Source organism: Falco cherrug, chromosome 15 (assembly GCF_023634085.1).
Source record: "Falco cherrug isolate bFalChe1 chromosome 15, bFalChe1.pri, whole genome shotgun sequence".
NCBI classification, from domain to species: Eukaryota; Metazoa; Chordata; class Aves; order Falconiformes; family Falconidae; genus Falco; species Falco cherrug.
Genome location: NC_073711.1, coordinates 23,885,645 through 23,900,501, shown reverse-complemented (window position 1 = coordinate 23,900,501; position 14,857 = coordinate 23,885,645). Strand labels below are relative to the sequence as shown.

The following is a 14,857-nucleotide window of genomic DNA, read 5'->3' as shown; positions in this document are numbered from 1 at the left end:
TAAATGCCACAGAGGAACACACAAGTCAGGATTCCTGCAGAGTTCTCTATGCTGCGAACTGCTTTGTGCAGACTCTCTTGTAGCGTATGCAAATGTACTGCAAAGCATATGCAAACCCGCGGCACAGCAAGAGGCCGAGCCACGGCCAGCAGCGCACGGTGCTGCTTTCCAGTGACCTGGCGCACGCGCCTGGAGCCGGACCGCGCTCCTCGGCGGGACGGGCGGAGGCAGCGGGGCGGCCCCAGCGCTGCCCGCAGGGGCACAGCGGCCGCGGAGCCGCACTGTCGCGCGTGGAGCGGCGCCCCACGCGTGTTCCCGCGGGCTGCGACTCCCCTAAGGGAAAGGGGGGTGGGGGGTGTGTGCCCGGGGCCTTTTCATGAATGGAGCAGCGGCCCCGCCCCGGCCCCGCCCTGCAGCACGTGCGGCGCGGGGCGGGCGCAGCAGCGGCGGGGCCGGCGGCAGCGGCGGGGTGAGCGGTGCGGGGAGCGCGGTGCAGGGTGCGGGGGCGCCCGGGGACGGGGCGCCCGGTGGGCGGCTGCCGGGGTGCGCAGGCTCGTTACTTCGGGTTTGCGGGAGCGGAGGGTTTGCGTGTCTGCGTCGGGAAGAGGTGATGGGTGCAGCGGCGGGGGCCCGCAGGCAGTCTCTGACCCAGGCGCCGGTAGCCGGGGAAGTTGCACCGGGGCAGCCTTTGCCCCTGCAGCCCTTCAGGCCATGTCGCGATATGGGGCCCGCCAGGCAGGCTGTCCTGCACCGCGGGACCCTGGTGAGCGGCCGTCGCGGTAACCCGCGTTTAAGCACACGCTTCCTCAGGAAACCAGGGGAGTTGTCTCTGCTGTGCGTGTGGTCTCACCCAGGGCAACAGCCAATACCAAGAACCTCACCAGCTACTGAAAGTGATGTTTTACTGGGTATAGAAAGACCTGAGGAGAAATTCTGTGTTAGAAAATCAGGTTTCAGCTCCATCATGTCAAGGTCTTCCATCCTCCTCAGGCATTTGCTCCTTGTTCCTTACCTGGAAAGGACAAGATTCAGCTGTGCCATGGGTCAGGTCAGGAGAGCAGACCAATCCAGCTGAAAACAATGTTTATTTAATTTTCAGATGGATCAGAATTTTTATTTAGTTGTACAGGGACCTGGACATAGGCACAAGAGAAGTGACTATATGTAGGAAGGAACATCCCTATTCATCATCCACACTGAAGGCCATGGTGCCCTGGTCACTGTGAGCCACTCGGGAGTGCAGGTCCTACAGGTAGTCCTTGAGAAGTGGGCTTCTCAAGCACACAGGCACTTAAGAAAACCTGTTTGGCTTTTTAAAATTGAATAATCTGTACAAGGTTTCTTCTTGCTGTCCACCAGTCTGAAGCATACGGACTGTAAATCTGATTTGACCCATGCATTATAGCGGTTTCTTGAAACTCGGCCTGATCTCATGCCAGCAAAGACAAGTTTCCACATGAGAACCTAATGTAAATTGATGCAGGGAAGGGAATAGGTGGTTTCACCTGTCACTCTGCAGCATCCTCTCTCAAGCTCAGTGATGGCATTTCAGTGTAGCATGAACATCCCAGCTGTGCCTATTGAAAGATCAAAACCGCTCAGCTGGAGCTGACTAAAATAACACTTTTTTGTTACACACATGCTGCGTGACCCTTAGGCTCCTCTCACTGCCCACTGTGAGCTGTCATGCACTGTAAAGAACGACATCCTTGGTATATACCACAGTGGACAATAAAGAGGTGTGGAGCCCTGTGTGCCATACCCAGGTATGGGATAAACCTCGCAGGTCTCCTTAGGCCCTCAGTGTGATGGAGAGCCCCTCTGCTCTCCTGCACCACAAGTCCGGAGGGATGTAGTTCTGGATTCTCTCATTACCTGTGTAAGCATTAACTCCTTTCTGACTTGTGCCGAGCTCCTGTTCTCAGAGATGTTTTGCTACAATGAGTCCTGTGTGCCAACCGCCTTTTTCAAACAAATGTTCATCTCTTTCCCTGATTTCAGTTCTGCTCCCAGTTTCATGGCAGCTCCCCGGGGTAAGGATTATGAGTCAGACTGGGACTGGGGCTGGTCCTGGTGCTCCCCACACCACCAGCGTTGGGACAACAAGAAGGTCAACTGCCTGCTGCATTGCAGCTGCTTTGCTCTAACAGCATCCATGACCATTTGTCACACTGTCCTACCTAGGCTTCTTTCACTCATAAAATTCCCCAGAAAACAGCCGTAGCCTCTTTGCAAGACTGGTTCTTCTCTCCGTCTCCTGAATGATTCCCTCTTCCTTCCACCCCACCCAGCTGCTTTAACATCCACTTGCTTTAGGAGACACTCTCTTGCAGGGCTTCTGGTACTTGCGACACTCCCCAGAGGAAGCAGGCAAGCCAAAACGTGTGGGTAAAAACGGTCCCCTGCATCTTATTTTGGTCAGAGGACAGCTGATCTCTGACTCTTGGTGTTTGCACTGCCAGCATGACTGAGTGGTGGGTTGGTTTGGGGTCTGCTGGTGGTCTGCTTTGGGCCACTGCCTGCCACGAGGAGAGGTGGCTGCCCTGGGCAGCCTGCTGGTCTGCTGTGTGGGAGGGTATGGGGGGGCCTTTTAGCACTCTGAAAGCTCCACTAATTAATCCTTTATGCTGTTCGAAGCCCATTGATTTGTGCACATGGCCTTGGGGCTTGATGGCAATGGCATGCGCCAAACAAAACAGCCACCCTCTCGAGAACCAACAGAGCTTCTAAATGACTTTCTCCTGCCTTGCGTAGCATATCTGTAAATGCCGGCATGCCTAGTTAATAGGTTCCACCTAACAGCAGTAGATCAATGCAATCTAAACTCAGCAGAAGTATCTAAAAATGGATGTCAGTAAAGGTGAGGAAGCAGAGATTTTGTCTCTAGGGAGTTGTTTTGTGTATCTGCTGCTGTGTGTTGGTTTGTTTGTATAGGGTGTAAGTGGCTCCTCTGTGAGCTGCATGTCCCTGCTGCTAAGTCTCACCTTTTGCAGGGAAGACTGTTCTCTCGCTGAAACTGAAACACTGGAAGCAGAATTCAGTTGTTATATGGAGAAGAAACTATGAGATAGACTAACGTCAACTTCTGATGTGATTTCCAGGTTCTGAATTGCTTTAGGATAATTGCACGGGTTATATGCAGACAAATTCTACCTCTCCTCTCAAAAATGATCCCCTAAATGGCTCTGCCTTTACCTTTCAACAGAAAAGAACTGGGTGTTTTGAAGCAAAGGATGGAAGCACCAACAGCGCAGCCTCCTGTGGAACTTGGAGGAAAAATGGTGAGAACAAAGAAGAAAAAGCTGATGTGGAATTAAAACAACTTCAGATCCTGCCTGAGGTTTTCCTACGTTTGCTACATGTAATAACTAGTTCTTCTTTCCAGCCTGCCTGTGGAGCTATTGCCCTTCTTGATCTACGAAGGAGTTGAGAGCCATGCAGTCCCAGACCAGCCCGTTTCCAAGGTGCCGGTTGGATCTGCTCCCCAGTGACGCCTTTGCCCCTGGGGAACCCATCACACCTTCCAAGCTCCCTCCAGGTTTCTGCTTTAACGTGGTGTTTGTAATGGCAGCTGTGCCTTCACCAGCTTCCTAGAAAGTCAAGTAGCTGGAGGTGATGGATCACTTGCTACATCAGCTGGAGCTGTGATCCTAGCAGCCTCGAGCTGGGTGAAGACTCAGGTTAACCCGCCATGCCTCGCTTGCTGCTTCAGTCATACAGGTCACAGATGATGGGGTTTCTTGAGGAGTCTGACCATTACTCTTCCTTGGCCAAACTCATGTCAATCTCCCAAGCAACCAACAAGACCACCTTCAACTGGACAGACAGCAGCATTATTGAGTGGGAGAAATTTGCTGAGCTGGCTAAATACGAGCCAGAATCCCAGAAACCAATAGTGAAAGCTCTCCTGATTGTGGCGTACTCAGTCATTATCATCATGTCTCTCTTTGGGAACATGCTGGTGTGCCACGTGGTGCTGAAGAACAAGAGGATGCACTCAGCCACTAGCCTTTTCATCGTCAACCTGGCAGTGTCTGACATTATGATCACGCTGCTCAACACGCCTTTTACCCTGGTAAGTGGCCGGCTGTGCTGTCCCTTCAGCTTTCAGGGGAGTCTCTCACAAGAGCGCTCTGCTGGGTGGTCACACCCTCGGTGCACACTCTTCTAGGGCTGAGGTGCGAACCCAACACAACCAAGTCTAATAGACAGCTCTGCCAGGCAAGTAAAACACCGTTCAGCAGCCTGTGGGCTCCCTTTGCTCTGTCGGACTGTGTCTCCTGAAAGGCTCTAAAGTCTCTCCAGGCATGCCACCAAACCCCAGCAAGAGATTCCTGGGGAATGCAGAATTAAGTGCCTGGTTGAGCATGTACTTTTAATGTACATGCAGGAAAGGACTAGAGAGTCACACTTAAGACTTAGTAAGGTCTTCAGTGAAAGCTCTCTGGACCTGAAGGGGGATTTTGTGGCCAAACCATGGTCCAGTTTTTCGAAATGTAGTAGTTGGTATAATCAGAAAGTTATTACCGCTGTTCACAAATGGTGTTTATATGAATAGACCAGGAGGGCCGTGACAGCACCGCTGTTTAATCTGTGGGTTTTGAGCTTGTAAACTCTTATGTAATGGTTTTTCAAAATCCAGCATGGCTAATCTTTCTTTGGGTTTCAGGTGGAGCTGCCCAGCCAAGTGCCAGCTCAGGTGCAACCCAAACAGTTTCCCCATGGATTTGTTTTCAGTACACTTGCTGGCTGTTGACCTGTTGTTTTCCTCTCAGGTTCGGTTTGTGAACAGCACGTGGATCTTTGGAAAGGCCATGTGCCACATTAGCCGCTTCGTGCAGTACTGCTCCCTCCACGTCTCCACGCTGACCCTGACAGCCATCGCCCTGGACAGGCACCAGGTGAAATGCTGCCCATCCGCCGGTCCCTTGCATGGCTCTCCCCAAGCCCTTGTCAGTCTCTGGCGAGCCGTGGGTTCAGGGAGGCTGAATCTTGGGGATTAAACCCACATCCAGTGAGAATGCTCCAGAGCTAAATTCAAGGACGCCCCTCGTGTCTGGGGTAGGAAGGCTTGATGGACTCCTGTAGGCTCCCAGGTACAGGGCAGGGAGGGAAGAACCGAGTGGCATCGCAGGTTTCACAGGACACTCCAGACTTTCAGTGAAAAGCATGAGGACGCCTCCTTCATGCAGTTTGAAAAGAGCCAGGCCCAACCGAGCTGGTGGGTGCGGCAGGGCATGTTGGCTCAAGAGGCTTTGTTTAACATGGAGCATCTTGAAAGACAGCAGAGCCGACGCTGAGCGCAAAGTTTTGCTTCAGCTGTACAGGGAACTTTTCCAGGCTTTGACTTTGATACCCAAACCCCATAGAACACTAGCCTGTAGCGTCTTCAGCTTAAGTTCTAATTTAGTTGCCTGTTTGTTCTTTTTGCATTTATTTTCCCATTGGGCATTTGCTGTATCGTCAAGTTGCAGGACAGTTGGAGTAAAAAGAAATTCTGAGACTAATGTCCCATGGTGTAACTATGGGACCAGTGCTGGACCAGCATAAAGCAGGGCGGCAGAGTGGGAAATCTCTGTTGGGAGGAGATTTCAGCCTGTACCCACCATCTGCCCACAGCCAGGCTGCCTCAGCTGCCTGCTGCCATGGACGCACCCTGCACTGCCCGTACAGGAGAGAGCAGGCGGCCCAGGCCACGCGCTGATCTCTAGCAGTCAGTCCGATATTGTCTTCCAGACTCTCAGGTTTTATAGGCTCTTCACCTTTTCATCCAACAAAGAAAATTTTGTAACAGGTGAGTTAATGCCTCAAAAGAGGGGAGAAGGGGTCAGCTTCATAGGTTCAGCTAGAACATGAGACATTTCTTTACATAATTCATATAGATTAAACAAACATACCTGTAAGTGAAGAGACTTGTGTTAGGTATCTTCTTTTATTCCTATCTAATGTAACCCACAATTTAAGGAAAACGGTCCTCGCAGAACAAAATAGAGGAAAAAGTTTATGTGAAAGCACTTCTGAGCAGACTGAAAAGTTCAGCGTTCCCAATTTCACTCTAATAAGCAGGACATTTTCCTAATCATGACTGTCATTTTCTTAACGGCATTAAACTATGTCAAAAAATGCCTCTGCTGTGTGCATTAGTGAGGGACTTTGCTTTCCCACGCGTAGGAGTCATGCTGAAGTCTCTGTTGCAGGTCATCCTGAACCCGCTGAAGCAGAGGATGTCACTAACGAAGGGAGCACTGAGCATCTCCGTTATCTGGCTGATGGCAACGTGTTTCTCCCTACCCCACGCCATCTATCAAAAGCTTTTCCAGTACAACTACAGGTGAGTTATTTCCCCCTCCAAGTGAGCATGAGGCAGTGCGGCAGCCCTCTGCAGCCATGGCTGTCATGGTGAGAGCTGCTGGAAGAGCTCCCAGGCTTGGGGAGGGACTTCATGGGGTCGGTGGGAGTTTGTGCCTGGGTGAAACCTCATCTTCCCGCAGCAGAGGTGTGGCCAGCTGGCGGAGCTGCCTGGCTCACTGCAGGGCATGCACGTCCTCAGGACATGGGTTTGCTTGTGCCACCTCCCCAGCGGCCAGCCGAGGGGGTGAGTCTCTGCGCCCAGCCACACGCCAGCGACAGGCTTCGGGCTGGGGCATGGCAGGGCCGAGGGACCGACCGCCGGTGTCACGGTACCATCAGGAGGGGCTTTCTCCCCAAAAGTCTGTTTTCTCCTGAGGGGCAAGAGGGAATTTCCTCTTCCCTCCTCGTGCTCACTCAGCTCCTTACACTTGAGAAGACCACATCTAGCCAGCTTGCTCAGACAAGGAGGAAGGAGAGAGCCAAAGCTGAAGTTTGAAAAAGGAAGAAAATAAAACTCATAGTGTAAACATCTGGTACTGACATTAGCAAGACTGTACAGAAAGAACAGGGAGGAGAGGGCTGCCTTTGTGAGTCAGCAGGGCTGTGTACCCCAGGACTCCAAGGCTTCATACACTGGTTCATCCATTTTACCTTCCTTGCATTTCATCCATCTGGATTTACAAAACAGGATCAGCCTTCCTTAAAGCTTGAGGCTCCTCTGCCTCAAAACCAAGAAAAGCAAAATGGAAACCTCCGCCTCTTCCTCTGCAGCAAAGGGCTGGTGAGAGGAGCAGTGCTTTGGCAGGGAAACGAAGCCATCTCAGTGTGCCTCCTTGCCATGCCCGGCAGGGACAGGAGCTCTTTGCTTGGCTGAGCACAACAGAAGCTATTAAACGGAGATGAAGTGCAATTTCACATCCATGGGAAGACTGCTGAAGTATCAGAAGGAAGCAAAGGTTCTGATCTAGAGGGGAAAAAAAGAAAAGGGGAAAAAAAAGAAAAAGACTATCTCCCCCACTTCCAGCTGATCTAATGATGGCATTCATTGCTGGGAAGTCACCCTCTCTACCAGGGAGAAATAAAGAAGCAGAAGGTTTGGGTTGGTTTACCCTTGCAGTCTTCTGTTCCTCCGGCCTGTTCTGGTCCCCTTGTCCCCACCAGCCTGTGGACTGCTGTGACTTCTCCTGGCTAGAAAACAGCCCATGCTACACAAACCAGTGCTTTTTGTGGTGGTGTGTTACACCGCTGATGCCTGCATTTCACAGGAATGCCGAGCTCGATGCTGAAAGGATAATCTTACAGTGAACCGTGTTTTCAGCTGGCGAGCAGCGTCCCAGGGAGCAGGGTAAGGAGGCAGCCATAGGCAGCAGGAGAAAAATTCCTGTTGTAGATATCGAGCTTCTGTATTGAGGACAAACACCTTTGCTCCTACAGCACAGCCACTTCCCTCCCATCAGCATGGCCAGGGGAGCGTGTGACTGCCTGCACAGGCTTTTTTATCGCTGTTTGTGTGCAAGGGGTTACACAAATCTGGAGTGCAGTCTGGGGCTTTGCAGCTTTTCCTTGTGCTTGTGATTGATTTGACTGAGAGATGCCTCTGGGGGGGATATAACATCTTCAACTGCTTAGACTTTGTAAACAAAGTGCTGGATTACTCCTCTACTTGCATTGCTTTGCAGCTGTGTTCGGGGTATTATTGAACAAATTGCTTATGAATGAACAAACACCACTATCTGTTTCACGGCATCTGTCTCTGTTCATCCTTTAGCATGGCCGGAGGAAACCGAGCCTCACATCGGCATGAGGCAGCTCAGCAATATAAGGACTTCCAGGACATGCTATTCTCATCCCTGCTTTCCATTGAATAAAAATTGTAGTTGTAATATGGCTTGTAATAGCTCTTGTAGGGCCAGGGGCTCCTGAGCATAGAATCAAATCACAGAATCATTTAAGTTGGAAAAGGCCTTTGAGATCATCAGGTCCAGACATTAACCCAGCACTGCCAAATGCATCACTAAACCTTGTCCCTAAGCATCTCATCTGTATGTTTTTTAAACGCCTCCAGGGATGGCAATTCCACCCCATCCCTGGTCAGCCTGCCCCAGTGCTTGCAGCAGTCCCACCAGGGAGCTGTTGGAGTTCTGGGGATGGGAGGACATGGGCTCCACCAGCACCAAACCGCCCTGCCTGCAGGGCACAGCAGTGCAGCCAAGTCCATGGCCCTACCACAGCTTACCAAAACACAGCATCCTGCCTGGTTTTGCTCTCAACCAGCCTCTTCCCTGAAATAATCATAAGCCTCTTCCACAGCTCTGTGCCCCTCTCTTTAGTGGGTGGGAGGACAGGGGGCAGTGAGGGCAGCAGATGGGTTGTGATTACCTGCGGGCTCACGCTACTGCCTGCTCTGTTCAAATATGTTTTTAAGCTCCGCAAGCACCAAAGCATCACTCTAGGTCTCAGCTGCACTCCAGCACCAATGGCCACAGCCCAGACACCATCCAGGCATTCCCCAAACAGCCGATTCGGGGTGGTGAGGGATGTCCACCCTACTCTCACCCCGGCACTTCTGCTCTTTACCTATGGCTTTGCTCTTCGTCTGTGGCAGGTTCGACCCCACACTGTGGTGTCACCTTGGGCATGGCGCTTCCTTCCCCTGCCAGATCTGCGGCTGCTTTGGCAGGTGCCCTTTGGCAGGCAGACGGGCAGAGCTGCCTGCAGGCAGGGGCTGGCTTCACCCATGCCAGCAGTGAGCCAGGTCCTGGGGAGGAAAAGATCAGGAGCTCAGTTCAGAAAAGATGATTTTTTTCCCTTCTGTGTCAGTTCCCCTCTTGAACAGCGTCTCCAGGGACCTCCATGGCAGTGCTCAGCAGAACCTTGCTCCCGTGCTTGTTGTCATCCCTCCAGCAGCGCATTCAGGCCCTGCTCACAGCCATCTGTCTGCAGGCACTCTTCTATCTGTGGCAGAAAAGCCAGCTCCAGAGGTTGGAAACAGGATATTAAAGATATTAATCAATACTGCAATGAATAACGCAGCTGGATGAGGACTAAAGTCTGTGCTGAATACAAGTAAGCGGAAGGCAAGGGTTGAAGAGAGAAGGGCAAAGTGGTGTAAGAGGTAGAAAAAGGAAAGAAAAGGAGAAAACTTCCACTGGAAATAAATGTATGAGTGCTGCTTTCTCCTAATGTTTCATCACTTCCAGTCACTTGCTGCAGGATGCAGAGGGGACGGAGGGTGTTTTGTGGAGGGTGCTGGGCTGCATCAGCTGAGAGCTGCTGCTGGCCAGAAAGTGTGAACAGAGCCTGGATCCACTGGGTTGAACATAATGGACTTCAGACGTGCTGTTAAAATAAGTTATCACATGTAGTTAAACTCCATTCTTTTGTTAATTTGCCATCAACAGTTAAACTGTCAGGCTTAAGTTAAACTTGAGTTAAGCACCAGGTTTTCTAATAATCATGCCTGTTATAAGAGGTGGCAATAAGGTTTTAACAGCCGCTCTCCTGAAAAGCTGACGGACACGGGATGGTCGGTACGGGGAGGAAGAAGTGCTGTCTGTGCACGGGGGTTGTTCTGGGGAGGAGAAGGCTGCCACTGCTGTGCCCATGTGCTCAGGGAAGGGGCAGATGCAGCCGGGTCAGTGCTGCTTTCACAGTGGCCCTTTTTGTAAGAGTGGGCCATCAGAGGTGACTTTTGCCACATTAAGGGGACACGAGGGACTCATTCGGTTAAAATCTGCTGCAGTTTCTAAGAGGAAACTCCAGTTTGTCTTTCTAAGGATTTCTTCTATCAGACAACACAACAGTCTAAGGAAAAAGAGATAACAATACACAGTGGCCAGTCCTATCCTCGGTGAGACCGACACAGAGAAGATCGTCAGACCACTCTCTGGGAAGCAGCGGTTTGACTGAGCTTTGTTTTGTTGAGCTGGGCATTATCTGCCTCCCTCTGCCTGTACAACACATCTGAGGAGGTGATTGTGGGTGGTGTGGAAGCTCCCCTGTGGTTTGCCAAACTGGCAGCACCCGTTTGCACGGCAGTGGCCACATGCCATGTATGTGTTTCTTTGTTTTCAAGGGAAGCTACTGTCCGGAGTTTGTGCCTCCCTGATTTTCCTGAGCCTGCAGAGCTGGTCTGGAAGTATCTGGACCTGTCTACCTTTCTCCTTCTTTACCTCCTGCCTCTGCTAATCATCACTGTCACGTACACACGCCTGGCCAAGAAGCTGTGGCTCCGCAATGCCATTGGAGATATCACCATGCAGCAGTATATCACCCACCACAAGAACAAGAAGAAGAGCATCAAGATGCTGATGCTGGTGGTGGTGGTCTTTGCTGTCTGCTGGTTCCCCCTCAACTGCTACGTGGTGCTCATCTCCAGTCTCGGCATCAAGACAAAGAACTCCCTCTATTTTGCCCTGCACTGGTTCGCCATGAGCAGCACCTGCTACAACCCTTTCATCTACTGCTGGCTGAACGAGAGCTTCCGCTCGGAGCTCAGGGCGCTGCTCTGCATGTGCCAGAGGATGCCCCGGGCTCAGGATGATGTGCTGCCGCCTGCAGTCACGTCCTGCCACGAGGCATGGATGGAGCAGGCCAGGCACAGGAAGGGACCTGCCTCGCAGACCCTATGCTCCACCAGGAACGCCCAGACAGCCAGCACAGAGCTGTGAGCCGCAGGGCCGAGGCGGGTGGGCTGGATGCAGTGGGCATCAAAGGGCACCTCCCCACTTACCCTCAGGAACTGAATGTTGCTGCTCTGGTGTTCTACTACCGATTTTTGACTTGTGTCATAGCAGCACCCCCTTTATGGAATGCAGTGGGCACAGCCTCTCCGGCACCCTCCCTGACAGCTCACAGCCGCCCTGACCCAAGGGGCAGCTATATATGCAGGAGACTCGAGGCCCACAGATGGGTTGATTTGCCTTCAGAGTTTCCCATCTTACTGCTGTCAGAGGCTGTGGGACCCATCTCTCCATCACAGCTTGTGCCGTCCCTTCTGCCCCAGCTCTGCCCCAGCTCTGCCAGCAGCCAGCCAGCCCCGGCCGGGGGGCAAGCATGGCTGCGTGCGGGGCAGCAGCTGCAGCAGCCTCAGACAGCACACAGGCAGGCCAGTTTAGTCCACGGAGATTTTCTTTGGAGTTTTATTATAAATATATTAATTCAGGAAATAAACCTATACCGGCACTAAACAAAAGGCCACAAAATATTTCATCAGGGCTGTAGCATTCACTAACTGAAGAATGAAATCACTGTGCATAATTACTAATTGCTGTAAAAGACTTTCAGGTCAACAACAGAATTGATTTCAAGAGGGAAAGCTTTGTTTGTGGTTCTGGGAAAAATACCATTTAATTTAGCAATGCTTAGGAGGCAGGTGAAAAAAGGGGTGCAGAACAAAGGAAAGATTTAGCACATGAGAGAGAAGGGGGGGCGGTATGTGGGGAAAGACAAGGAAAAGAGAGATTAAAGGCAGAAAGAAACCAGAATTGCTACGTGATTTCACAAGTAGTGTGGAGCAGTGGCTGGGCACTGGGGGGCAGGCACCGGAAGGACCTCCTGGCCTGGCGTGTCCCTTTCTCTCCATCATACCGTCCCTCTTAAAATTAGCACCAAGACCAGAGAAGCCAGACTTCGCCTAACAGCTTCCCTGGCTGAGACTGAGCAGGGGACTTCTGTTACTTGGAGAAGACACACAAAAGACAGGAAAATATTTATTACTTACTTACCCATCCAGGCTTTGGGTTGAGTAGTCGTAAGTCTTTTGCAGGAATAAAGCTACGTGTGTTTTGAGTCCTGACCACTCCTGGGTGATCCTTCAATGCTTGGTGCTGGCGACTAGTATGTGCTGCGGTGGTGACAGAGGGGCTCTGGTACAGACCAGCCAAGGGGGTTCTTCTCTGTTCTTCAGACCTGAAAGTCCTAGGGAAACACTGTACTCATAGCAAAAAAAAACCCAAACAAACTGCTTGGAATAAAAAAATAACCAGCGTTGATGCAGCCTCACCTTGAGTGCTGTGCATAGTGCTGGCCCCACCATTTAAGAAGGATGTGAAGGCCTTTGAATGTGTCCAGAGGAGAGCAACTGAGCTGGTGGCAGGGTTGGAAGGCATGTCCTGTGAGGAGCAGCTGAGGGCTTTGAGCCTGTCAAATTGGTGCAAACCAAGTGATGGTTTTCAGCATTTAAAGGTAGCATGGCTGCTTAGGGTCAGGGATGCTCTGGGTCTACCCTGGACTGAGCTTCTGCCTGGACAGAAGTGGGGGCCACTTGGGTTGCTGGTGGGGACAAGGACATGCTCCCACCAGCTTCCTGGGGGAGGATAAGACAGACCAAAGAAGGGAAACTAAGCATTGATTTCACCAGCCCCCTTCCCTCCCCCATTTGCACAGTGAGAAGGAACAGGAGAGAAAGGTGGGGAGGTCCTCACTTCCAGGCCGCTTGACCCCACTCCACCGCACCCCTGCACCTTGGGTGTATGTTGCACCATCTGCATGAAAAGACAGCAGAGCACCATGAGTGGCAGCAGCAGTGGGTGAATATGTGATCCCTGGGGCACTTCGCTTGGAAACAAACAATTATTTGAGTATGAGAATCCAAATCATCCATCAATTAATAAGGCAGACGCAGAGCTTGGCTAGCTGTGATTCATGGGCTTATTTGCTGTTCACAGTTATTCAACTGATTCAGACAGATACTTATGATAAACACCACTGGTGTCACCCGAAAACCATGCAGAGTTTAACAAAAACACTCACCTGAAATTTCATCCTGGACGAGCATATTCTTTATTTGCCATGTTTTATTGCCCCGGACAAAATTTTCCAGGGCTATTTGACGAACACCCACAAAGCAAACACTTCACAGAGAAACAAGAGAAGATGGAAGATGGCATCATGCCCCTGCTGAGCTCTCTGCAATGGCTCAGGTAGCTGTGCGTGAGGCCAGAGCCAAGCAGCATCGCTGGCACAGACGCACAGCCCCAGGCACAGCCCCACAGTGCTCCCTGTGTGCCTGTCCACAGGTGCATGGTGCACTGTGCACACAAAACTCACACAGTTTCTAAAGAGCTGTTCCTATGTTTTATTTCAATGTACATATTATGTCTTGGGCATCTATGAAATAACCATAGCAACAACACTAACACTGCTATCTTCCACAAGAAATACAAAGCTATGGCTCTCACTGTGATTCTGAAATGAAATCTATCTCACCGTTGGCAAATTCTGGGCGATGAGCCAAGCCAGGGATTATATTCCCATCCCCAGGGCTGGTTTACAGTGCAAGATGGATAGACAGAAATTTTCAGTAGTTTCTTGAGGTGTTTCTCCAAGAATACTGGTACACACTGGTTGCTAGTTTCCTCAGAAACAGCCAAATTTGTGGGGAGCAACCAGCAAACCTTGGGGTCATACCTGCCCATCATCCCTTCAACAGGAGAGCTGTTCTGGGAGCCCCCATCACATCTAATGGCTATGGGTGGGGTAGAAGTCTCTTAACCTTGTGTTGAGTCCATCTTTAATACCTCTTAGGTTGGTCTTTTTCCCTTTCTTTCTTTCTTTCTTTCTTTCTTTCTTTCTTTCTTTCAACGGCTTCATAATCTTTTTTTGGAGGAATCAAAGACCTCATTCCAAAGAAGTGGGTCTCTCTCCATACCCCTTGATCTTCTGCTGATCTATGTCATTAGCTGTATCTTGCTGTGAAGAATAACCTAGCTGGTTTTCTTTGGATCTGTCAATTGTAACATCTCCTCATTGCTAAATTTTTCTCCCCTAAATGGGCATGATGTAAGAGCTGACTGTATTGCATCTTCGTAATGGCTTAGCTATCTAGGCTGGTAATTATCAATGCCTGGATGAGCCTGAAAGCCTTGCACGCTTTGCCCATTGCCTCGAGGCTCTTGTATCACTTGAGGATGCCCTGACTAACACAGTGGCACTCAGGCAAACTATAGGATGTACAGCATGAAGAAAAAAAAAAAAAATAAACTGAGCTATGTTGTTTGATTTGAGCAAGGCACAGTGACTGAGGGGCAAGGGATTGCACCTCTGCTGAACTGCAGGCGCAAGGCTTGCTGCCGCAGCCAATGGGCTTAGCCAGCCAAGGTTGGGAACAGAGAACCTAAGAAAGTCTGCTTTTGCTGAAACTGGCCAAGGCCTGAGCCAGCTCAGCAGGTAAACAGATTCTTAAACATTCATTAATTTGTCTTCAGACATGCTGCTCACTTGTGGGAATGGCTTCCTGAGTGGTGCCAGAGGCAGCCCAGTGACCAAGACCAATGAGACCAAGGGAGAGCTTCCAAAAATGGGACCACTGCTTCCCAGTGGGTGTTTTCCTCCCTGTTCCCAGGGGCTGTGCCCATGGGCTGCTGCGGGTTTTGTGCCCAGAGTCCTGCCCTGGCCAGGGCAGCAGGCAGCGGTGTGTGGGCAGCAGAAACAGCATGCTCGGCTCTCTGCAGCCCCATGGCATGGCAGCCCCATGGCATGGCAGTCCTGAGGCTGGAGGGCTGGA

The 14,857-nt window shown here is 51.1% G+C and overlaps 1 protein-coding gene across 6 annotated transcripts; it reads left to right on the top strand.

Moving 5' to 3' along the window:
* The first annotated feature begins 410 nt into the window (after positions 1-410).
* Positions 411-12,597, top strand: LOC102046607 (G-protein coupled receptor 83-like). Of its 6 annotated transcripts, none has more exons than XM_055727734.1 (6): positions 411-469; positions 3,206-3,281; positions 3,386-4,075; positions 4,776-4,901; positions 6,198-6,331; positions 10,427-12,597. In XM_055727734.1, exons 3-6 carry the CDS (start codon positions 3,692-3,694, stop codon positions 11,019-11,021), a joined length of 1,239 nt encoding a protein of 412 aa, XP_055583709.1. In that variant the 5' UTR covers positions 411-469; positions 3,206-3,281; positions 3,386-3,691; the 3' UTR covers positions 11,022-12,597. The 6 variants fall into 6 exon arrangements, with proteins under 6 accessions (XP_055583709.1, XP_055583708.1, XP_055583713.1 ...); XM_055727738.1 differs by lacking the exon at positions 411-469 and adding an exon at positions 2,001-2,033; XM_055727737.1 differs by lacking the exon at positions 411-469 and adding an exon at positions 2,001-2,110.
* The last annotated feature ends 2,260 nt before the right edge of the window (positions 12,598-14,857 follow it).